Below are 26,688 nucleotides of genomic sequence, written 5' to 3'. Positions count from 1 at the left end.
GTCTCCGCCTATTTAAATGCAGCAATTGGAAACAATCCCTGATGGAGCGTGTCCAGACTCATGTCTTCACAGTGAATTTGGGTCTAATACTTCTACACTTTTAGTGCAGTGCAGTATAGAAAACTGTTTCATGCCATTCCTCTACTCCTCCTTCCCTATTTCCAGGTACATTTCTATTATAGTCTTCTAAAGTTAAGCCAGGAAATGTCCGAGAATAAAATACATTAAAGAAAGGTGAAGCATATGACCTACTTGGATGTGATTGTGTGTGAAACAATAGGTCAATAAGGTCCTCCATTTATATCCCGTGTCAAGAGATTTTTACATGGTTACATATTGGAAAAACTAGTCCTTCCACATTAGGCCTCTACCTGGAGTAATATATGGTTGATTTTAATCTTTTAAAAAAACAAAACAACATCATCACTATATGAGGTAAAAATCAGTGAAGCCCAACCAGAGATATTTTTATTTCACACATTTCTTACTTATCAAAACCTGCCTACATTACCAACAAGATCAGTGACAGTGCAGTCTGAGAGTGGGTGTGCTGTGTTAGTAGCATCTAATGTAGCTTGGAGCCTCAAGCAGACACGATCAGCAGGGTATAGTCGTTGGGGACACTTCTTTCTAACTCCACACCCTCAGATTTCTTTGCATTTTCAATCTTGGTTTCTTCCAACCGACACTGACTCAGTGACATTATATTTATTGGACTTCTCAAGGTAGATTTTACATATTTAGAAGGTACCATTTACTGTGCTTGTCAATTAGCATCTTAACATTTTCTAATTGGCCACCAGTTTGTGCCCCTCGTGTGTTAGTATGCATTCAGACTGGTGTCTATCAAAGAAAATTAACATTAACAGTGACAATGGTAGCTGGATTTGAAAAGGAGTCAGCCATCTTTGTTTTGATTCGGGAAAGCAGCGAACATCACTCAGCGTATTTTTTCAACTACAGGGTTAGAATCTTTGAGTGTTTTTTACCTTCTGTTTTGTTTTTTGTGCTGAATATATGTTAACACATGAAGAGCACAATGGGACTTTTGTTACTAAAAACAAAGAACAGATGAGGTTAATGGGAACGACATTAGTTTGCTGGCAATAGGTCCAAATCAAAGCACTGAATAAGTCCAATAGGATTTATCCAGTGAGAAAAACTAAAACAATCTTCAATACAAATTTATAGCTGTTAGCTGTTAAAGCCATATTTTTTAGTCTGGACCAAGTGTATCGTACGAGTGCAGAATTGTAATAATTTGAATATTTTCCGTATTTCCAACATATTGCTTCATATAAAGGTCTAAAAGCAGGACTGATGCCCTTGAAATGAAGCTACTCAACACACCGTGGTATATGTAAAGCTTGTTGGTTTAATATGGCAGGTTTCACCACCAGATAGAATCAACAGAAAGGATTCGATCCAGCTAAGTAAAATATACGCACCACTTAAAGAGATCAGGACACTACAAAATACACCTCTGATTCATCAACCCCTAAAAAAGTATGGATTATACAGCTTCACATCGACCGTGAACATGTTCTCATCTGTAATAGTAGTAGTACAGCATCGAAAACAGAGGCTGGGCAGCAGCACACCAGGCTTTCCTTGTTGCATATATTGCAAATACATCCACATAAAGACACAGTCACCGGCAACACATCTTCAAATAGAGACAATTACAGAACATCATTTCTTGGTGGGTAAAGTATTTGGATACAGTCTGGTAATCATACAGACAGCATGTATGACACTCATGGGTTATACTACAATACACTATATATACAGCAGCAGTGAGTGGATGGCTGACAAAGTGTTGACTCTCGCGGTTGTGTCTCGTCCCGCGTCCTTTTCACAGCTCTGCCGATGTGTTGATGAGTGTGAGCAGACTTTTCTCCGTGCGGAGAGACAGAAGGCGGGCGTGCTGCCGTTTTTTGCCACTCGAAACACATTGTGGCGGCGGTGGCGTTGCTCGATGCGTGCTCCCGTGCCCGGGCAGCAGGCATATGCTGCTGTCATTGCAAAGAAAAAAAATAAAGCTTAAAGTTGATGCAAAACTCAGTGTTTCTGTAAAATGGGGTGGTTTTTTTTCTTTCATCTACAGTCGAAGCAGTAAAGGTGATAACTCCTATTAAAACGGAGGAAATATCAGCAGCCCCAAATTAGTAGGTAACAGTACGTCACAGAGACACAACACACGTTTTCGGTTGTAAACTGCCACTAGGCACATTTTCAGAGGTTTGGGAAACGAGGAGACTTTAAAAAGCAACCTTAAGCAAAAAAAACTAAAGGAAATGTTCTCAGTGTTATAATGAAGCTGTGTGTACATTGTTGGCAGTGGGACACTATTCACTAAAGGGATGTCTCAAGATACAGACTTCACACTGGATGGAATCCACGTTATCACCTTGCACCACATGGACACCTAAAAATATAAGTAAATTGAATCCCTGGTCGAATTGAAACAGTCTGGTGATGAGGGCTAGAAACTGTACATTTGCAGTGTAGATATACTGTACAACAGCCTCTGATTTGAAAACATACAGTAGCTCATACACGTTTTGTGTAAAAGCATAAGTGAGCCAGACAACACAAAGAGTTCCCAGGTTTTCTAAGTCACGTACCAGGTTGCATTTCGCTGCGTTAGAAAGCTTCGAGCCACTACAGGCTGCTGTCGAACTCTCACTAATGTCGACGTAAAACAACACACATCACTACAAAACAGAAACCAGCAGTAAATGCAAGGAAATTGTACGTTACAGTTTGACTCACAACTTCCTGTTTTCTTTAGTTTTAAATAAATCATACAAAAATAGTTTAAACAGTTTATAGTCCGTCATGGTCCCTTTGATTCTCAGTGTTGTGTCCGCAGTGAGTGTGTAAGTCACACACACTCACTCACTGGTTCTGAACTAAGGGACGTCGGACTCCTTTCAGATAGTGCTGAGTGCCAAACAGTCCTCAGCTCCAGGCTCCAGTCCTCTGGGAGTCGGTCCATCACTCTCCCGTCTGTGGCTCAGTTGCTTCGCAGACTGACTCTCCACAGATCATCACTCATTCTCCCACAGGTCGCCCTCCGCCTCGTTCCTCATCCCGTTTCTCAGGTTATCTCCGCAGGTCACCGGGGAAGTAAATAAAGGAGTCCCTATGATCCCTCTTTGCCCTCTGAGCTGTCCGGCGGCGCTGGAGGCTCCTCCGCTGTGGGGGATTGTGCCCCTCCCGGGCCATCTGCACACAGACACAAAAATTATTTTCAAGGGTAAAAAACAAAGAATTACTTTCCAGAGCTGCTGTTGATCCATACTTGTGATGGTGACATACCTGATATTTTTTACTTTCAGGTCATTTAATGGCTCATACAAAGGCTGATCACACAGTTCTGAGACTGCTCCTGTTACGCATGAACGTAGTGCAGCACCGTGATATGTGCGGAGAAAAACGAACCTACAACCTCTGTTAGTAAGAATTCCAAGTTAAGTTCCTCGATCAAAATCAGCACCTGTGTTACACACGTTTTTGTGACCTCTGGTATGTGGGCATTTGCGATTTCACCATAAACCTGCAACTTGACGAGAGAGCGAACATCAAAATTTACATCAAATATTTGGGGAACGGAACAAACTTAGAGGGAGCCAAATCAGATGCTTAGCAGAGGTGGGAAGCAGCGATTTGGTTGTCATGTTGGAAAAAACAGTCGCCATCGTAGCGAGTTTTTTTTTTTGCACTGAATGTTTTCCCTCAGACGCCTCAGATCACACAGATTAACTCGACATCGACAGTCTGACCCTGAGGAACAAATTCACGGTGCACAACCCTGCGAATGTCAAACTGCGTTCCAACATCCATATCACCAAACTATTTAGTATGCCAACAAAAGATTTAGTACATCCCGATACTTACTATGTTAAACGTAGGATGCCAAAAGTACCAGGATGTTCTACTACATCTGGTTGTATTCTGCAGTATGCACGCCAGCATGCTGGCTGTTCTGACCCACAATCCTTTGCGCAGCAAAAGATATGTCACATTGACTGAGCCGCCGAGACAGTTGTTGGCGCTGATGCTCCGCCCACAAAAGGAAGATGGAGAAGAAGAAGAATCACATCCTTTTTCTTTTTCCTACAAACATCGCGCTACGGGTCGCAACGGATATGACAAAGTGGGTCGAAGTTCAAGACGCATTTTTGTGACGAAGTAGTATGTCCCAATTGTATACATACTACATGCAACAGTACGTACTTTTTAAGGGTAGATGCAGTTCGTACTAAAAGTAAAAAGAAATCGTCAGCGATTCGGAACACAGGGAAAGAACTCCTGACCTGACTTTAGTGTCAGGAGTTCACTCACCACTGCTGATTAAAATGTGTGTAACACAGGTGCTGATTTTGTTAAAGCAACATAACTTGGAAAACTTTCTCTCAAAGATTACAGCTTCCTCCTGCTCTGTGTGCATTATGGTGCTTCACCCGGTTCACACGTAACAGGAGCAGTCTCAGAACTTTTTGATTGCCACTGGTGTTGTTTAAAAAGCACCACAGGTAACACAGCATTAGTGCATTACTTCTCACACATCTGGCACCATAGTGGGATATACAACGTGTGGGATCTCGGGAAAATAAGTAGAAACATGCGTACTTTAAGTCCTTGCAAACACACTTATGTATTCCAACATTATAAATTATCTGAACTCAGCAGGCAGGAAATTAAATTAGTCAGTAAACAAGTCAAGATGTGAGGGCTTCTTAAACAAAGACAGAATTGTATTTAATATTTTTTTGGATAAGATAAATTGCATCACCATATCTGAGTAAGCAGCATGTTCATTTCTTTACCACCCATGCAGGCAAAAACGCTGAGTGGCCTAAATTTGGTACGCCTGTCAGCCACACTAACAGCAGAGTCATGATGAATAGCTCCGGATGGTTCTAGCATCAAAATGGCCACTTACTGTATAGTCATCTCTCAAGTGGCAATCCTTGCCCAAATTTAACCCACCTGCTTCTAACTGGAGCCGATTCTCAGACTACTCCCGAACTCTTTACCCCCAAATCCTTGCCTTATCTGCCAACCAAAAATAAACCAGAGCCAGGCCTCAAGGGACAAAATATCACAGCCAAGTTCACAAACAACCCTGAGTAGTGGTGTTAGGCCTTGGTTGGATATGAATCGGAAGTGATCATTTCCCAACATCCCGAAATGGTCTTAAAGCACATGTTCAATATACAAGTTAACGACAATTTTCCATGTGCTCATTATTTTATCAGTAACACAAATTAAATCCAATTTACTTTACCTTTGAGGGACAGCTCAGCCAGCTTAAGAGGCAGGTCGCCGGGGTTCACACCTGCCGGAGAGCCCAGGATGTCGGGCAGGGCATTTCTCCTCCCTGAGCGCCCTGAGGTGGCAAAGTCCAACACCGGCTCCACCTCCGTCATTTCAGGACCCCTTAAAGACATGAAGAGAGACAAAAAGGAGTATAATGTTAGAGTTTTGCCTTCCCCTTGAAATAGTGCAGTACAACAAGAAAGGAAGGGTACACTTTGATTCTGATTCCTCAGTTAGTTATCTATCAGGACAGACTGCTGTGTTTTATGAATTGACTCCTGTAATGGAAACATCATTAAATAACTGTAAATTACTGTTATGATCCATGAAATATGTTGAATTGATATTGTCTGTCCACAAAGTATGCTTTGTTTGCTTAATTTATTTGTTATCTAGCTCTTACTAACGAGTTTCTTGGACAGTTGGATGGCTAAAAAGAAAAGAAACATATAGGTTAATATTGAAAACAACATTAAAACCAGCCAACCCAAAAGTACTACAATTCAAAAATATGAAAGACAGATGATACAACTGATTATCTTTTGGTTTGAATTTTTTAATTTTGGCTTGCAGTCAAAGCTTATCTTGAGCATATGTCAAATTTCCCTTGTGTCATTAGTTTTTCAGAGTTAAGTCATTATGGTTCATGTACATATGTTTATTTACTTGGTTTGTTAGTTAGCTTACTATTGCTAACTAGTTTGGACAGTTAAGTGACTAATAGCAACAGAACTGCAGTAATGGATATTCATATTTAAAACACAGCACATTGACACAAATTGCATCAGATTGAGAGTCTTAACAAGCCACCAGCAAGGTTTTTGTTCTTTTGTCCTGTTAGTGTGCAACTGAAAACACTTCTGTGGTGTAAAAAAAACATGCAAGAAAAGTTCAAAATCAACTTACTGTTTTCACTGAAAATACTTCATTATAATTTATTCAGGATTTAACATTAGCTGTCCAGTACCATTATACTGGATGGTTTGCTTGGTTTGACCAAAAGCCTGATTACTGTAGCTGGTGAGATTTCTCTAGCGAAGAGCATATGGAAGTAGTGCAGTGGTTGATGTGCATTTTAGCCTGATATACGAAAGTCTAACATAAATTAAGGTTCAGTGTTTTGTTTCTGTACCATCAAATTAGTCTGTCTGATTTTGCCCTTTAACTATAAGGATGAAACGATATGTACGTGTTAAAAGGTGCTAATTTAAGTACATTTTAAATGATGTTGTTTATCATTCCTCACCAAGATGTTTATCCTTTTAATTTTTACTGACATCTCCTGAAAGACGATTCGTGTTACATTTTGAGTTGCACAGAGCCCAACAGTGGATATTCATCTTGACATTTCTCAGAAAGCAAAATGTACCTACTTGTGTGTGATTGGAGCATCAAGAGAAAATATTTATCACTGAGGCAGAGGATGTGTCTGTCTGGTCTCATGGCAACCAGCAGCTGGGGAGTCAGCTCTGGGCTACACTGGTGACAGGCAGAATTACATCCCTTGTCCCACTCACACACTCACACACACTCACACACACACACACACACACACACACACACACACACACTCACACACACACACACACACACACACACACACACACAAGCACACACACACACACACACACACACACACACACACACACACACACAAATACAGTGAGCCGCTGTTGCTATGGCAACAACACAGAGAGAGAGAGAGAGAGAGAGAGAGAGAGAGAGAGAGAGAGAGAGAAAAACAAGCAACCACTGGCAGGTAAACATACACACTGGAATCCACTCTCTCACTATCTGACTTTCTCTTCCCAGTCGTCTTCCTTTGTTGTGTTGGCTGGCTTTAAATAACCATACCGGTCTGTGGAGCCATTTCCCAACGCCCTCCTTCAACAAAGGAATGACATGTAAGTTCATGTGTAACTCGCAGCTACAAACTCTCCCACACACACACACACACACACACACACACACACACACACACACACACACTCAAGATCTGCAGAAAAAGGGCCACAGGTTGACCATCTGTTAGCCTCAAAGCGCTGTTGTATGTTAGCCATTCAGTTCATTAGAGCTTTTAATAATTCCCTGAGAATAAACATATTTCCACAGACACTGTCACATAATCACACGTTGACAGCTCAGACTGTGACAGCAGTGAGGACCGCGTGCTGTGGGCCGGGAAATGTAAACACAATGAAATGGCAGCTTGTGTTCCTTTGTTTGTTTAAAGGTGACATTCAGTGTGTGTCAGTTTTAAATCTCACTATATAATTATCAAATCAAACTTTGCTACTTACATGATGATGTAAATGATTGATAACTTTTAACAGTACAAATAGTGTTTCTTTAATTCATAACCACATTTCGCAGAACGCCTATGTCCACCCTCCCCCTACAGCACGGGATAAACATACTAATAATTCATGCGGCACTGATTTATTGATGTCAAAATGCTGTTGCACTGTTACCATTACTATAGACTGCCCAAGGCCGATTTAAATGCTGATATAGGTGTGTGTATTAGGGGGGGGGGGGGTATGTACACCAATCAGTCATAACATTAAGAACACCGACAGCAACAACGGCCCAGCAATAAATCATCCCTTTATGAGGATCATAATGTTCAGTTGTAGTTTAATCTGATTGGGAAGTGTTGATTTATGTTAACAGTCATTTTGAAGACTCTAAATTGTGGTGCTGTTGAACTGCACAGGGTTATACTCAGGTGGTTATATTTTTTTCACCTATTTAAATTAATCAGGTTGACAAAAAGACAATTACAATAAATCAACAATTATAATGTATTTATGCTTGAGTTTTGAATTGTACATTTCCAAACATGAGGATCTAAATGGTGTTTCGAAACCCTCCCCACATTACAGAAACTAAAACTCTGAAGCAAAACTGTTGAAATATTTATCATTTTGGTGGCTTTAAAGCAGTCAAATGTAAATGTATTGAGTCAAGAAATACAGCTGACTAACTAAAGCACAGCGGAGGAGAGAACAGAGAAAATCGGTCATTTTAATGTTGACTTAGAAATAACCGGAAAGTTTGAGGATTTAGAAATATATTTAAAAAAACACCATCACTTCTTCAATGTAAAATGAAGAAGGAATATTTCAGATTCTGTTCTATTTCCAGGTCAGCAATCAAACTGAATCAGATTAGTGGTATTGATTATGTTCGCTCCTTTGTTGAAAAGGTCAGATTTCCTTGAGTTGAACCCTTCCAGTGAAGCAGCGTTCAGATGACTCTGACGTGGATTTGATCGACTCGCTATCAGAGGCTCGGTCACGTAAATCGACCTGCAGCCATTGTTCAACAGTACAACATTCAACACTGTGATAGAGAGAAACATGACATCAGAACTAAGTGAAGGTGCTCGAAGTCGGATTGTAATTCTGAGCAAAGACGGGTTTTCTCAGCCTTCAATCACAGACTTCACTCAGTAAATACGCAAGAGTCCTATCAGCAAGACTTCTGTCCAAAACAAGCTGTCCAGTCGTGGTTTCAGAGGACGAATAAAGCCTCTAAATCACTTTTGTGGATAAAACCAAGTGTGAATTAGTATAGATAGACACAAATAGAGATACTTTATTAATCCCGCAAGGGTAAATTTTGTCATTACAGCAGCATGTACCGGGCAAAGCAATTAATTACATAATATAAAATAGGGGTAGTAAAAATCATCAAATATAAAAAAAAAATTGAAATGCACATTACAATAAAAATAGAATAATATTAAATTCAACTAAATTAAACTGAGTACCTGAAAGCAGATAAAATCATGATCAAAATATAAATATTTTTCTTTGCCACATTGGTTTTTGATAACCATAAATTGTCCCTTTAAATTCCGTGATTATGTGTATTGGTTCAGTGGCACCTGGTGTTCGTCTTGATGTGTTAAATTCTTCAGCCCACTTTTGGGAAACCTGCTTAAAATGAGCACCTCATTTTGGTGGAAATTCAACTCAAGTGTGGGTCAAAGGGGTCAATTGTACAATGTCAACTGTCCCTATGTTGCTTGACAACCCAACCTCAATCAAGAGAGATTCATTTGAGTGAACAAAGAGCAACGATTTTATTGCCAATGGCAACAACAGAAGACAGGAGAAATGTAAAGGATGTGAGTCTTTGGTGGATAGAACCCATTCTGATGTCATCATACTTACAGGAAATCTCCCAAGGCCTAGACTGTGATAATAGTGGAGGTGATGGGATGAACTCAGTAAAATCTCATATAGCACCAAAACACAAAATAAGTCATCACAGGGCACTTAACACTGCACAGTCCCGACATAGAACCTTTTACATTATAGAGAGGAGCCCTACAATTTAATGATTCACATGAGCGCCAACTGGAAGGAAAAACTCCCTTTTAACAGAAAGAAAATCCTTCTATATTAAGAAAGAAAAACTCCCTTTTAACAGACAGAAAAACCTTCTACATCAGGAAGGAAAAAAAACAAACACTTTGAACAGGAAAAAAACCTCTGGCAGAACCAGTTGGGTTAAGGGGAAAGCAGAGAGAGAAAAGAACAGCGCAAGGACAAATGACGATACAAATTGGGTAGTTCTGTGTTTTCCGGTAATGATGTGATGAGAAAAGGGTTCTGATGAGCTCGACCTGGGCACTGGGTATGAGGATTGGAGGTGAACAAGGTGTAGGAAGGTCACAGCGGTTCGCCCTGACGGGAAAGCTGATGCAGACGCGACGAGAGCCGATTTAAAGTTCAACAGGAATGATGGGCTGATTAACATCGTGGTAAAATTTGATCTTTGATCTGAGTCAGGTGATAGATGAAGCGGGGAGAGAGAGTGAGAGAGAACTGAGGCTGAATGAGTCATTGAGGCAGTCTTCCTGATTGAACTCACGCTGAGCTTCACTTCACTTCACATAAAACAAAAGAGACGTGGCCTCAGTGTCCTCTATGACCACTCTGCTTTCAGGCTGTTGAATTGAAAGTGTTCTGTGGCTGCAGAATTGAATTTGGCCCTCCACTAAGGCACTGTGGGCGTTCAGGGAATCCAGAGTATTGTTCCAAATTTCCCTCTCAGGCCCCATATATCAAAGCTGCTCTTTGTCCTGGATCGGATGCCACAGGTCAGCTCAACCTCCGACAATCGGAGTCTAATCGAAGCCGAGGAACAAGAAGGTCTCTTCCTGCTTCAGTCAGGCCTGTCAAGTCGAGCAGGTGATTATCAACAAGAAGCTTGGATTTGTCTGTTAATCTGGATAATTAAAATAAGACTGGCTGATAAACTGTCTCGCTGTAAACTCAGTGCCATATTGACCCTTATTTAATACTAGTTACTGGCCACAATCCCTCACAGTCACAATCCCCCTGTGACAGTATATTTCAGTTTTGGGGGTTTTATCTGACAGGTTAAGAAGATGTTTTTCAATGCTGTTAATCTTGAAGTATCAGTGTCAGTTACAGTCCTCGAAAACCACCGGTAGTCCAGCCCTAACTAGAATATCTGGTAACTTTCATTACGCCATTGGATTAACCATTGAACAGGCAGTAACCCCTCATGTGAGCAGGTTTATTTTAGACGATAATCCAACAACTATTTAAATGGGATTATCTTGTCAAGAAAATTGACCTAGATGCTATGACATCTGTGCCTGCTCAGTCAGACACAGGAACAAGCCGCAGGTATGTTATGCAATCAGGTCAAAGTCTTTTGATTGGAGAACTGTCGTAATTCTGGTGTGCTTTACAGAAAGCTGCCATAGACACTCAGTTTAAATAAAAGAGGACAAAAAAACGATTTTCACTTTTCTGCAAATCTTTGAACATGTCACAGCTCTGCAATTAAATAAGAGCTCATTAATGCTGTAAATTGCTACCTGGGCTATTTCTAAATACACTCTATAATTTTGAAACAAATTATACAGTATGTGCTTGAAACTTCCTCTATCTTGTGTAAATAAATATGCAGTGAGAATTCTCTTCTTACATCACATCAGTTGGATAAGTGCAAATGAAAAAAAGGCCCTTTCACCAGTGTTTTTTTTCTGTGTTGTTTTTCTGTTGCATCTCTGAATTGAAACACCACTAAACACACAACTTTGAAGGCTAATTGTGACCAAAGCAGCGCAGGCGCTTTGTCACGAAGACCTCTCAACGTCGACGAGAGTGGATCCTTTCACATGAAGCCTAGCTGGCTTTTTCAAGAGAGTGCCTGCTATTCTGAATGGAAATGCAAGTTTAAGGACCCTGAACAAAAACATCGTGTCTCAGCAGACATTTTCACAGACATTGAATGAATTCTTTCAGCTTCCCTGACAGCAAGAGAAAAGAAACACGAGCGGCAAACAGAAAGAGATGCTGAGAGCTCGATATCTTGGACTTTTTGCATCCAGCCAGCATACAGTATGTTATATCTCTTACAGCATTTCAGTTTAAACTTTTAGAAGTCGTTTGGAAGTTAAGCAAGCGCCTACCCTCAAATTACACTATATTATACTACATAAAAGCCTCAATATGTAAAATATCGAAGATTTTGCAATACTTGAACAAATAGTAAAAACAAAACCTGGGCGTTGATACCGATGTCAGAAAAATGCTTGTTTTCAGTGCTTTGCTTTCAGGAATAGGGCTGTGACTTGCTCTCTAATTTACAGTTTTGATAAGATGGAGGTAAAAATGCCATTTTTCACTGAAGTTGTTTAAAGCTCACTCTGACCTGGCAAGGAAACATATTCAATTTGTCCAAGTGTCTCTTCTCCACAGAGCCTAAGGTTGTTCATTCTGGCCACACAGTTGTGGAGCTGTTTCCTGAATATGGGGACGTTTTTTCAGGTTGACGTTTCAAAAAATAGTCCAGGGTTTAAGGGGTTAACAAAAGTAGCCCCATTTGAGTTCTCAAATGTTAACTGTTGCCTAAACACAAGCAGTTATAGAGCGACTAAACCAAAATACAGTTGAAGTTTGCCTTACACAGAATGACTTATTTCAACCTAAACCATTGATTTGAGTTTTTCTTAAACCTAACCACATGGTTTTTGGCATCTTAATCTAAGGCACCTAACTTTTCACACGGTCATGGTATCATCTACTGGACTGAGACATGTATTGTACACTTTGGCATAATATCAGGTTGCTTGAATTACGGTGAATCAGTTCTTGATTTTGTTAAACCTGCATAAATGGAAGAACATTAGCATCTACTGTGGTGCTGAGCAGGTCTCTGAAAACAGCTGCCTGCTGCTGAAAAGGACACTGATGTGTAACAGTGAGCGTGAACCAAAACAGGCATATTCTTATGGCTGTAATACCAAAACAATGAGCTGAAAGATGTTAAAATGCCCCATTAAGCTGAGGGAAATTGTCATCATGAGTGACATCTTTCACTATACACATTGTCATTTGGTGTATTGTTTATGTATGTAAGTTGGACGTAAGTTGGGGCGGCTTTAACATTTTGGTGCTGCAGTTGTGAAAAACGAATAACACAAAATACGTGAACTCAGTTTACTGGTTTCAGACCTGAAAAATATGCAGTAACGAGGAACCATATCGAAAATAAATGCTAATATATGGGTCATTTTTTAACATGTGCCAGTTGGATCTTCTAGGTGTACAACAAATAAAGAAGGAAGCTGTTTGAAAATGTCAGGCCCATTAGAGATTGCAGACACTTTGGAACAGTGCTGTGTTTAGCAGTAAAGCAGCTGGGAAAACCGCTCTCTAAATAGGTCAGGAAAACTCCAATATCTGATTCTCAAGCATCATAAACTACATTTTTATAACGCAGAATACCACAGGGAATAAAAATGGAAGTGAAATGCATAATTTTAGGTACTGAAGATTAATGCTGGATTAAAAATGTTTTAACATGAGTTGAAAACACTGAAGAAAACCACAAATCCAGCACATTTTTACACCTGTGTGTGAGGTGTGCATGTAGATTGATGATCAAGTATTTATTTGTTTCAGCTTTGGTAGTGCGTTTGGTAAGACTCTGATTTACAGATGCGGAATTACCTTCTAAGATTTCTCTATATTATCCAAAGAAATTTCCTGTAAAGAACCAGTTGGGACACTGTGTAAAGCAAGAATGGGACAACATTTTACTTTCAAAACTCCAGCAACTATTCTCCTCAGTTCCCAAATGTTTAAAAAGTGTTGATAAAACAATAGGTGATGCAACACAGTGGTAAACATGCCCTGTCAAACTCTTTTCAAATGTGTTGCTGGCATCAAATTCTAAATAAGCACATATTTATTGTAAAACAAAAAAAAATGTCTAACTTTCAACATATGTTGTCTTTGGTAAATTTTCAATTAGATATGACTTTACATGATATGCAAATCATTACATTCTGTTTTTATTTGCATTTTTACACACTGTCCCAACTATCCCAGCAATCTTCCTGACTGATTTATCACTCTAACTTTTCTGTGCACTGATTAAAATACTCTCTTGGTTAAACTGGGAATTAATTCTCATTAAGTCTTACACAAGAACACTCTCCTAATTACATTAGTTATTTGCAGGACACTTCTTGGAAAATACCCAAAAGTACAGACAAAGTTACAATGGTTCCAGCTTCTTCAAAGTGGATATTTCCGGGTTTCTGGTTCATGATAATAAACGGAATATCTTTGTTGTAGATGGTTGGTTGGTTGGTTGGTTGGTTGGTTGGGACAAAACAAGACATTTTAGGCTGCACCTTTATCTTTAGGAAACAGGGGTCCACATTTTAAATACCAAACAACTAATTGATTAAACGTGACAATACTTGACCGATTATTCAACAATGACCGTCTTTGTTTGCTAAAGGCAGCACTGTAAAAATACTCTATTAAAAGTAAAAGGCCCGCAATGTAACTTTGTCTTAAGTAAGGATATGTGATCATAATCACGAAAATGTACTCAAAAGTAAAAGTACCCTGTTCTGAAAAAAACCTCCCTGTGACTATTGAACTATTACATGTTATGTTATTATATAAATCAAGGATTAATATAAAATCTGAATGCTACAGTTGGTCAACGTTATTCTAAAGTATACGTAAAAGACTACAACTAATATCTTCTTTTTTTTGCTGGGGGATGAAGGGGTGGTTAGTACAAATTATTAAATTATAGAAGTTATGACATAAAGGAGCGAATCCTAGCATTTGAGAAGCTGGGGCCATGAAATATTTTCCCTTGGAATAGTTTCTATGGACTATTCTTGACAACTACATTTGAATAGCCTGTTAACATCATTTCAATTCATAATAAGTCATCAAATCTTATAAGCATTTAATATCTTCTGTATACAAAAATCTGAAATTGTAAGTTTGTACTTAAAGAATCAGTGCAGAAGACCTCCAGCAGTGATCTTAACTCCCCTTACAAACTTGCAAGAGACCCGAGCTAGTGTTTAGTTTGTCCCTTCTGGGCTACCGTATAAATATGATGGTGCAACACGGTGTGCTCCGTGGAAGAGGACCCGCTCCACATGTAGATGTGAAGGCCTAATTCTCGGGTAACAAAAACACATCGATTCTTAATTTCAGGTGATTATAGACTGATGAAAACAAAATTATGAATATTGCATTTCATTTCTGCCAACAAATCCTCCTAAATCCCACACACTGAACCTTTAAGTGCTTGAGTAGACTTGGTTGTAATCCTTCGGTATAAAGTGCATACACTATAAACTATCAGCCGCTTCAGTTTAATAATATCTGTGCTGCTACTTGCCTTTAAGAAGCCATATCTGTCAATGCGTTCTTATCTCCAAACAAGAGACAATGATAGGAATCGGTTGTCGGAGCCGAGCAGCCTGGCCCTGCCTGCTGCCAGAGGCTGACCTCTATTCTGCATCTCATCAGTCCAACACTCGCAATGTGACAGCCACAGCCACAGCACAGACTACAGCTCCTTTATCATCTAAACATAGCATAAAGGCGGATGTAACACATGAGCTGGCAGCAATTCAATTAAATCATGATAATATTTTCTGGTCATTTGTGGTATCATTGAGGAAGATGTTTCATTACGTATCAGACAGTTGTCAGTGTGGATGTTTTTCCTTGACACAGCAGTTGATAGGGAAAGAGGAATAGTAGCAGATGACTCCAGAGCCTCACCACAGCAAATCCGACCCCTGCACATCCATCCATAGAGTCTCGCTTTTGTGTTGCCAACTGTCTCTGCCTTCCTCTCCTCTCCAACTGTCGTGGTATTAGTCAGTAAGACGGTGGGGGTTTAGGTCAGAAAACTGCAGACAAAACGATGTTTACACAGCCGGTGCAGACAGGAGAAGTTTTAGATGAATAAATAATGCATGGGATTAAGTCCTTGGCTATTTTTAGTCCCTCATACCGTGTGATTATTCCCCGTCCTTCTCCCCACTTTTTCACTGTTATCCTAAAGCTTAACATGCGCTAGCTGCCATGGAAACTGCACCATTGTTATAAAGGCAGCTATATAGTGGAGGAGGGGAGGCAAGGACGAAGCAGACTATCTTTGTACTGCAATTATATTGTTGTTGTTTTTTTGGAGATGTGTTTTGTTATTGTGTATAATATTAACATGTGTTAAGCAATGAAAATAATTCTGAAACATGGTAAAAAACTGGTAAATAGGAATATAATTTTTTTGAAATTCTTCTGATCACTATTAAAATTAATCAACTACAAAACATGGATGACAAATGCATCGACAGTACGATGGAGTGCGATATATGCAGTGCAAAGCTATCAAGTTATTTGCGAAATATAGCAACGGGAGGGGGGGGGAGGGAGGAGGGGGTGAAGGAGTAAAATCAGCTTCGCTGCTCACATTCCCATTAGCAGGTGCACAGAAGGTCATGCATATGCACAAAAGCTGGAGGTGAAGCACGACTGATATCAGCAGTGGGTTTTCAAAAAAAAAAGCTGTGTTTTTTTTCCTTTCTGAGCAGCAGAAGTGAAGAGACGGAGAGAGGGAGGTGAGACTGATCTAATGAGACAGCGTGATCACAGCCTCCCTTCACATCTCGCAAACATCCCGGGCACATCTTCCTGTCTTTTCCGCTGATCCGCGCAGCCCTTCTTCTTCTCACTATGGCTGCCTGCTTTCAAGTTTCTGAAGCCAGACAAAAAAAAAGAAATGCATCAGCACACTCCTTTTACTTTGTAGATAATTTGCTAAAGGGGCGAGTCTTTTGAGAGAGGTATTGTCAAGGTCTTGTGCTACAAGTGTGGGCATGTGCAGAATAAGCCAGATGATTCTGTTAGTGGTTAAAGAGAGTACTGAGAGAGACAGAGTTTGCAGGTTTGCTTCTCTGTTTTTAACCTTTCCCAAAGCAAAAAAACAACAACAGATTTTAAGGAATGGATTAAATACTGTGTTTACTCAAACTTTAGCTGCAAACATGACTGTGGCCAGCTAACCGGATTAAACCTAATGTGACTTCTAAAGCCAAGTGGAATTAGGAAAAACGATTCACTAAACAGGCATGTGTGAATGTGTTTTATTCTTCCAAGTATGTTTTTCTATAGTACTCACCCACTCACGATTATGTCAAAAACATCAGCACTTTGCTGGCATTTGTACTGTATATATTTACAGTAGTATTAAAGATATAATATACCAGAGTTACATGTCTTAATCTGCAACATAAGAACAATGTCCATGTCGTCTCAGTGGATTATTGACCAGGAAGGATGAAAACCTTTTGTCTCAAGCATGTAGCTTTAGTTTATAAAGTCTTATTTATCACAATATTACATAATAATATGACATAAAATGTCTAGCTAGTTAACTGCGTATAAACTGTGCCATCAACAGTTGTATTGAGAAAGCCACAGTCAACATGGATTTCTTGAACATTACGTAACTATGTTTTTTTACGTTACGAAATGTAACATAACTAATTGCACTTACGTAGCATTAGTGAAATATGTTACATGACATGCCTTACTTGTGTCAAATTAATCCTCTTAACCCAAACAATGATCTTTTCACAACCCTATCCAAGTAGTTTTGGTGTCACATTTAATCCAAACCATGATCTTTTCCTCAAACTAGCCACATAGTATTTCGTGAATAAACCTAAGGCCCCTTTGTTTTCACACCTGGGCGACGCAAAACATGATACGGTATCCTCTCGTGGACTGACCGGTGAATTACAGACCTTGTTGTGATACCGGGTTTGAAATGGAAGACTTGTTTCAATAATTGTTCATTTTGTTGATACATCTGTTGTGTTATCTTTACATATATATTAACTGCATGTGCTGTGCCAGATTGGAAAGTTTTACAGGTGAAGTTTAGCAAAGTTTCGATCTCGTGTTTTTTAATCCTACAGATACAGTAATGAAGACATTACATATCAATTTATATCTCAATTAAGTTTCATAAACCATCCACAACAGGGAGTTATAGACACTCACTGATATCATTCAGCAATACTGTTTACTGGTTCCCACATACAAAGAGATCCTCACATCATAGTCCTTCCCATAGCTCCGAAAAGCAAACCACCATCTGTAATTAACTGCGCTTAATGTACAATAACAACAAGCCATTATACAAAATGAGGTCCACAAAGTGGCCTCCATGTTGCCAAATATGAAACAGATTGAGCAGCTTTTCATAAGGGTCAATCACAACAAGGGCACACACAGCTATTTACAGCAATTTGCACACTTGACAGAAAGCAGTAAAGAATGGCTGGCAGGCCGCGCTGGCAAAGATCTGAAGAACAAAACATGTCGAACGAAGAACAGAATGTTTGGGGAGAAGTACGACTTTTACACGTCCTTTTCTGATTCAGCTCAGATTGTCCGCTAATCCAGACCATACAGATCCACCTCCCGCTTCGCTCCAGTAGAGAGGTCACACCCTACAGATCGTCCTATTTCTATCTGCGTGCGGCTGCACACGCAACACCACAGTTGCCATTGATCTCCGCCCTGAGTCTAATTAGACTGGTAGCCTCTGGTTCCCATTTATTCCTGTTTAGTTAGATCCCAGTCCTTCTCAGGTCAATCCCACCGATTTTATGTATCAAACTTGGTTCACTTGTCAATGGGACTTCTACTAAGCCTGCTGTAATGTCTTTATTAAATCTGATACAATAACCCTTGTGATGACATCAGGGTTATCTGGGCTTGACCTTGGAAACTACACCTTTTGAATGGGACGCCTGCGTCACTACTAGTAGTCTAGAAGGCAGTACATTGAGTTGTATTGTGGGACATGAAGGGTTTAGCATCACTGGAGCTCGACCTGAAAGCAGGGATATCTCTGCCTCTGTTTAGTAATTTTTTTGATGTCAACTACAAATAATTTACACCCTAACTTTAATTTCAAAAAGGATAATGAAGTAATGGGATGAGACAGCCATTAAACTGTAAAAAGAGAAGCTCAAAGTGACTGAAACTAGAGGGATATAAAATATGTACATGTTTTTGTGCACTGTATAATTGAAACAAAGTCCTTTGAATATCTGGCTGAATTCAATTGATGCTTAAATTCACCTGCATGTTTATCTGCCATATTTAAATAAGAGCTGTAAAATCCACAAGCTTTTTGATCCAAATATTACACAGGCCCCCACAGGTCATATATAAATCGATGCAAACAGATAAACAAACAAAGGGAATGGATTAATAAATGGTGCACATGAGTATTTTAATAATCCGTGAGCGCAGATTGAATTTCCTGATTTTAGCATAAACCCTGTCTGTCAGCAGCAGTACCTGTGAGGTGAATAACTATACATGTTGATAATCCCAACACTGACATCAGAGTCCAAGGTGACACAAAGACTTTACTTTGATATGAAACAGACAAATCTTAACCATAGTGAAACTGCAAACACATTTTTTTCTTGATAAATGACTTGGAAAAAATAATAATGTTGACGTTTGTTTCAGCACGTTTTCAATCTAAAACTACTTTCAGCTTGCAGAGACTATCGATCACCCTCGTAGCAGCACGAAGGCCAAGAGAATAAATCCACTGTATGTGTCCGGCATGTCTGATGTATATGTGACACCAGCATGTGCTAGTGTCACGTCAGTATTTCACCATAAAGCCCGTTGTGTCGGAGAGTGTAACCAAGGCCGTCCTCCACCTCGGGCGCTCGCTCCGAAGTAGACCAGCGTGTCGACAGCGAGGCGGCTGCAGCTGCACGTGCTGCTCCGGCACGCTGGCCACCACCAACAGGCCTCTGGCACTCACTGACAACAACCCTGGCAAATGGGGCATCGGCTGACACACACACACTCAAATTAATAGAGCTAACGTACACACGCAGCCGCCACCCTGCATCGGTAGACGCGTCGAGCTCTTATGTTGGGTCTGTGTTTGTGATTAAAGAGAAAACAAAAGACGACTTCATCTCCCACCAGTTAGAAATCATGTGATTTAAATTCTTCCACCTGTCCCTGAAACACTAATCCAGGTCTGAGTTTATCAGAAGATATTTCCCAAACATCTCCCTCAGCTTCTCTTGTAAAATCACAAGGTTTTCCAAGACCTTACAGGACGTAGGGCTGAACTGTGGTCAGTCAGTGGTCAGTGACAGATTTGCTGAGAAATAATATACACTGATATTGTTTAAATACAAGCGTAGTTGTGCACAACAGTCTCTCCAGGAAGTCAAACAGTTGTGCTACGATGGAAAAGAGAGAGAAATATTATCCCTGGTGCAGCTGGCCAGTCGCAGCATGAAGTGTGTCGCATTGTTGGCTTTGAAAATTATAGGAAGAGGCGAATCTGACATCAGAAAGGTGTGGGGGGCAAGAAGAGTTTCAAAGCTATCTAAGCATCTATCCCGACCCCAAGTGTTTGTCTGGGGCTGGTACGGTGCCCTGAAATATCTCCACAGAGAGGTTTTCATCCTGATTATATTTCACCTTGACTGGCTTCTTTGAAAGGAAGAAGAAACCTGAGATGTCATGTAGGGTCACTTCTCCCTCCACAGAAAGAGGTGACGCATTAGAACCTCATCTTGTCTCTGAATTTATGGTGGCTAGGACTGCAACTAGCTGAAATTTTGATGTGAACTAACATGCCAATTATTTTCTTAGTCAATCAATCGGATGATTTAATTGAGATGTACAAAAGTGTACGTCACGATTTCCTACTGCTCAAGATGATATCAGATTCCTTGATTTGTCCAACCATCACATCACAGCTAAACATTTTCGCTCATAAGACAAACAAAAGCAGCAAATCATATGGAAAGAGGGAGAGTTCTAGAAAATAAAAATAAAAAATACAACTAATCAACCATCCAAAACCACAATAATGACTACTACACCTACAGGGCAACAGTAAATGATTTGTGGACACATCTCACCTTATTATGGTGAACATGTTCACAAGGAGTTGCCTACTTGTATCCAAACCCCGCCCAGTTGTGTTTTCTGTCCACCTCCTTAAAACAAACTAGTTGGACATATTTGTTTTTGCTCTGTTTGGGTCCGAGTTAAATGTGTACCCATTTAGAATCTAGATATTGACTCTGTCAGCCATTTAGTGCTGAACATGTAGTGTACAGTGGGTTTATCAGAGCTCCTGCTGCAGCTGGAAACGAGGCTAATGAGAGCTCATGTTCACCAGCTAGTCACAGTGTGTGTCAGTCTGCTGTTTGATGCTGGGCCTGAAACATACTGTATGTTTATCAGTGGTTTCAGTCTGATTATGTGAGGAAGCAGCTGCTGCTTAAAATGAGGCGATGAAAGCTGCTTTGCAGGCTGAAAGAAATCTGAAAAGCTCCATAGAGCTGAAAAGAACTAAAATTAGGTGATAATTCTCTCAAACACACCATCAGACACGACACAATATCCCTTCATTCATTGTTTATATAAAAATATGGATAAGCGCAGCTTTAAACCTGCAATATCAGATTCTTTTGGCAACTGTGGCTGTTAAGAAGCAACACTCATTTATTTGGAGTCTTGTTTTTAGCCACCTGATGAATTTAAGTCCAATATTTATTCTCTTTAAGCTCTGTTTTTGGTCTCGACCAACTCCTGCTGGGAATATCTGGCTCTTAAGCTCCTAAATACTCCACTATGTTCATCAGCTAGCTGCTGTTTGATGCTCAGGAAGTACTGTATGGTGGCCTTTTATGGCTATTTCTCTGAAAGCATCTGCCTACTACAAATGACACTATGAGTCACGTAAGAGGGAACCAAAACAGCAAAGTTGTGGATGGACCAGTCAAACACTCAAACACTCATTTTCTGAAGTTTCCCCCCTTCCCATGATCACACAAACACAGAACGAGAGTTAATCACAACTTAAACTCTGGCTCAACTAATGTCAACAAACGAAGCTCAGGAGAAGCAGAAGTCTTTAGCGATCATCTTTGCGATGAGGGTCGTTGTTTGCTCTGCACATCTACCGTCCAACTAACTTTCCCTGGTCTCAGATCGAGTCATTGACTGTTGATCTGTGGATGGACTGTCTGCTCGCTGCTTTGCTCACAAATGATTGTGCATAGCAGTGATAATCTTATTAAATGCTAGCTTTACCTGGTAGTTTGCACTGCACCTATGTGTATCTATTCATTTATCTATTTAGAGTTCCACACAGAACTTTTTGAGGTTAGTCATCTTTAAATGTTTCTCCTGCTTGGTTCCATAGCATCTAATCTTGTAGTGTAGCAAACATTTTACTGGAGCATGGTACATGTTCTTCTTATCCTTTCGTTGTTAAATGGCATTTGGAAAACAGCTTTTAGGTGCATTACCACCACCTTCTGGTGGTGGTAATGCATTACTAGCGGCTGCTGGTAAAAGCAAGGCAAATAAGACAAGAAGTGAAGTAAACTATGATTATTAAACCCTGATTATTTTCTGCAATACTTTCAACTTTACACACAGTGACCTGATGTGTCATTAACAGCAGTTTTAGTTTAAAAATTTGCTCCTGTATATTAGCAGCAGAGCTGAAGTCAACAAAGCCCGTCATCTTTGAGGTTCTTGACAGATCTACAGTCAATTTAACTTTGAGGACGGGTTTATCTTGATTTCTACCTGGTGATACTTATATTTTCAAATATTTTTCCACTTTACTGCAATTTATAGATGCAAACCTGTCAGGTGCACCTGTGAAGAGGCATCTTCAATAAAAAAAAAAAAAAGCTTGCTTGTTGGCACCCATTGAGATCCAATTGAAACAGCAACAGCACCTCTCACCCTCTTACAGCCTCTCCATTTGCCAATCAGCAGAATGAGCCCATCAGACAGTTGATGCCTGACAAACTGTTTGGAGATGGCATGCCTGTTTCTAGGGCAGAGGGAATTCCACGCGGTAATTACAGGGGAAAACGACGCAGCTGATTCTATTGTACGGTCTGATACACTGAAAAGGTCACTGATCTGTGGATGAGATGGATGCCTCAGGAATTACAATAAAGCCTTTGTCTCCACAGAGGAACCATCCCATCTCACCTTTTGCTCCTTTCCCATATAATCAGTATGGAGAGGCTGGCTGCAGCAGAGATGACATTGACGAACCACAGTCCTTTCCCATAAAGTCGGCCAGCGGCATGCTGAGGGAAGTCTATTGAGTTATGCTGCAACCGTCCTGCCTCTCATCAGGCAGGGCTGCTGGGAAAATGGGCACGCAGAGGTTTAGGTCAGATCAGTTTAACACAACTTCTAGGAGGAAAAAGGTCCCCTTTGTTCCTATTGTCATCCTCCGTCCTCTACATCTCTGCGAAACATGTCCACTGTCTCAAACCATTCGTCCTCCACGGCCAGGTGGGGAAAGAGTGGGGAGTGGTATGTTTTAATGGCAGGAAGATAAAAGTAGCCAAATGGCAGCCAGTCATAGGTCACAGTAAAGGGCAATGGGCTTTACAGAAGCAGCTGCTTGGACGCCACACTTATAGGTCACTGGTCAATACAGAGGAATAATGAATGACTAGCATTTAGCCCGGCAAATTACTGTTTCCATCCTTAAAGTGGCGAGGCCCTGCAATCAATGGGAATTGAATTCAGCACCTAGTGGTAAAAATGAAAGACGCAGGCGACATGTTGGATGTTATTCATCTTGCTGCAGAGAAACACGTTTCAAACTTGAAAAGTGGGTAACAAATTTCTCTCCTTTGATTTCAGTTTTGTAGCAGACAGTAGATGAGTGAAATCTACATTGTGTTCTCAAAAAATCTACAAGTCTGCAGGTACGAGTACAAGACAGACTCTGAAATAAAATAGTCTTAAGGCCTTGGGGCATTATTTTGTGCAATGAATTGGTACGTCAATATATTTTTTTGAACTGCTGTTTTTGTTATGAATACTTTCACACAGAGTTTTGGAACGAGGTAGATTTTTCTGAGTTTACCCACTGAATAATAACCATTCAGATTTTGCATTATAGGTGGCATCCCGAGTTTTAGCTGTGGAGAATTTTCATTCAGAGCAGACAGACAGATCATCAGGTCTGAAACCGAAATATTGCCAAACAAAACTTCTTTCTCAGATCAGCTTGCCTCCCTGTTTGCCCAGCTGCTTCACCAGGACTGACTGACACGTCATATTAAACCATCTCTCTGTCAGTTTAAAGGAAAAAGGAGCGCATATTTTCGACAGTATTGAAGGTTTTCCTCCTCCAGTGGTAGATTTTATTACCTTAATGTCAGCTGTGCTGATTTTAAAATGATAATTTTGCCATTTTGATTTTGAGGGAGAATGAGATGTTGTGAATCTGTTTGAAATTAGAATAACTAATGATTAGTTTTGGTGCAAGAATTTCTCTTTTTCAGGTTTTTCAGGTTGTTGTTTATGTCTTTCCCGGTGTGGAAAGACCTTTAATATATGAAAATTACAGCCTGATAATCAGACTGGGCGGTGGTTTTGTATCACTTTACTGTTGGTTTTTCCATGGCATCACTTTTATCTATGGAAGGGTTGTTAATGGTTTCACCTAATGTGGGAGCTGCTGTGCTGGTTGCTAAGAGCAGATAACTTCATGTTTTTCATGCCGATCAAACACATATGATTGTTAAAGAGTAGTTATTTCTGTGAAAATTGTACTGAACATGGACCCACAGTGTGGACCTCATCCAGGCTTGTCAGCATGGTAAATGGTAATGGTCTGTACTTGTATAGCACTTTATCACCTTTTGGTCTCAAGGCGCTTTAACATGGTTTTTCCCATTCACACACTAATGAGACAGATCACCATGCAAGGTGCTAGACATCAGGAGCACATTCACACACCAATGGTACACCATCGGGAGCAACTTAGAGTTCAGTGTCTTGCTCAAGGACACTTAGGCATGTGGAAAGGAGGAGCTGGGGATTGAACCACCAACCCTCCGATTAGTGTTCAACCCACTCTACCGTTTGAGCCACAGCCTCCCATCTTCTTCAGTTTTTCGTTCTCTGGCGGATCGTGTTTACACGCAGTAGCTGTTGTTGGGTTGGATGGGCTGGTTGTCAATGATTTTTTTTTTTTTTTGACCCTTTCTTTTTATGAATGACGGGTAAAGATGTTGCTCTGTTAAATTGAATTTGCTTTTGGAGTGTGTGGAGTCACTTGCTGAAGTCAGTGAGATAAACAGAACAAATCAGACAAGTTCAAACCTGTGTTCAAAAATGTTGATTTAGATCAGATAAAAAACAAATCTGATCAGACTTTTGCTTTCGGTTGTTGACAGGTTTTGATACTCGCTGCAACATACATATTCCAATTCCCGAAATTTAACCAGCCGTAGAAATGAGAGAGATGTTATTGGTTGGTATGGTTGGAAGAAAAGAGTTCAATTTCATATCATTTTAAATATAAAACATTTTTTTGACCTTTAAATGTAATTCCAGTGGGATGACATTAGATAGCACTACCTTATTGGTTGCAGCCCATCGTTGGGAACAAAAAAAGATCACTTTGAAACTCTGAGATGTACTTGATGTATTTTGTACAAGTGTTGTTCACATGTATACATCTTTTACAATATCATCATGTGAACTTAGTTTTTTTTAAGACAAGTGCCAAGATTGAAAGCGGCTTAAAAGGCACATCAAATGATTAAATTGACCTATAAAATCATTCCAATTACAAATTTCAAAAAAAATGATTTACATGTCATTTATTTTGAACTTGTATTTTGTTTGTAGGAACCAATGGCTCAGACAGCAGCCTGAGCAGTAAAGCAATTAATAAAGAGGCAAAATACCATATTCATAAATATAGATGTGCACATTTGAAATCATTATCTCCCATTAATAGACTGAGAAATTCAACCCTGATGATACACACCTGTTAAAATCTCTACATGTAATGTTTGATTATTTCAAGTTTAGTTTGACTGTAGGAATATCAGTAAAAAAAAAAAAAAAAAAAATCGGAGGAAAAAGTTGTTGGTGATTAATAAAGGTTATAAGGGAAATTTTACAAGGAAAACTTTACCACTTATCTGCATAAATAAAGTTTATGTTTTTCCCAATAAACCAACAGTGTTTCACTTCAAAGGCCAGTACCTCCAGCCTGGCTCAGCCCAACTACTGTTCACAGCTTCAGTTTTTTATTGTAAGGGTTAGGATACACCAGCCTACAATACATCCACCACAGAGGTCACATGATCTACATGGTTGTTGTCCACCATTTTGTGTCTGACAGCGGGGTGTCTTAGAAAATATTGCAAAGTAGCATTTGGAATTACTCAAAACCTGTTGTCATCTCTTCATGTTGTCTGTTCTGTCTGTCTAAAGCCGTGTTTGGACTGAGTCGCGCAAATTGGGGCCAAGACGTGTTGGAAATATTTGATAATCCTCTGACTGTGCTGTAAGACTGTCCGACAGAAAAAGACAAGGACAACAGATGATGGATCTGCAGACAAACAGCAGAATGGTTCTGGTGACTTCGGACATCAGTCAGAGGCTGAACATCACACACCTACAGCAGGCCAAATCACTCACACGGTTGGTGGTGCAGCTAACCTCCATACTGCTGGTACACTCACTGTTTGAGGTGAAAAAACACACACTGCATGAACAGTCCAGCAGATCTTGCACTCATCACACAAAGCTGGAAGATATTTGTAAGTTAAAGGGTAAAATATATATATATATATATATATATATATATATACAGCACTACATTACATTTTAGAAGCTACAACCAGCAAATGTACTATTTTTACCTGATAAATGACTAAATGAGAGCCAACTTCTGCACAGTCAACACATTAGCTGTATGTGGTGAATAAATACAGACTGCATCAAAATTACTGGATATATGACTCATGAAGTTATCAAACAAATATTCATTTCAGCACCAGACTTGTCAATTATTGAGATTTCGGATTAGGAAAATAGGCGTCCAACACGTTATATCAGTTAAACATTCTGTAACATTTAGAGGGATGGTTGCTGTTTATTTGTCCGTCTTGGCTCATTA

General features: G+C 39.9%; 1 protein-coding gene across 1 annotated transcript in view; it reads right to left on the bottom strand.

Annotated features, from left to right (window-relative positions):
* Positions 1-1,355: 1,355 nt before the first annotated feature.
* Positions 1,356-26,688, bottom strand: part of pkib (protein kinase (cAMP-dependent, catalytic) inhibitor beta) — a 29,019-nt gene continuing 3,686 nt past the window's right edge. The window contains exons 2-3 of the mRNA XM_069176727.1: positions 5,297-5,448; positions 1,356-3,231 (exon numbers count right to left, since the gene is read on the bottom strand). Of these exons, the coding sequence (XP_069032828.1) occupies positions 3,149-3,231; positions 5,297-5,438 (225 nt within the window). The 5' untranslated portion in view covers positions 5,439-5,448 and the 3' untranslated portion in view covers positions 1,356-3,148. The remainder of the gene's footprint in view (positions 3,232-5,296; positions 5,449-26,688) is intronic.

Source organism: Embiotoca jacksoni, unplaced genomic scaffold, assembly GCF_022577435.1.
Source record: "Embiotoca jacksoni isolate LCO1_2020_lvr unplaced genomic scaffold, fEmbJac1.0.p SCAF_7, whole genome shotgun sequence".
Lineage (NCBI taxonomy): Eukaryota > Metazoa > Chordata > Actinopteri > Embiotocidae > Embiotoca > Embiotoca jacksoni.
The sequence above is the reverse complement of the archived record's forward strand: the minus strand, read 5'-3'. Positions and strand labels throughout refer to the sequence as shown.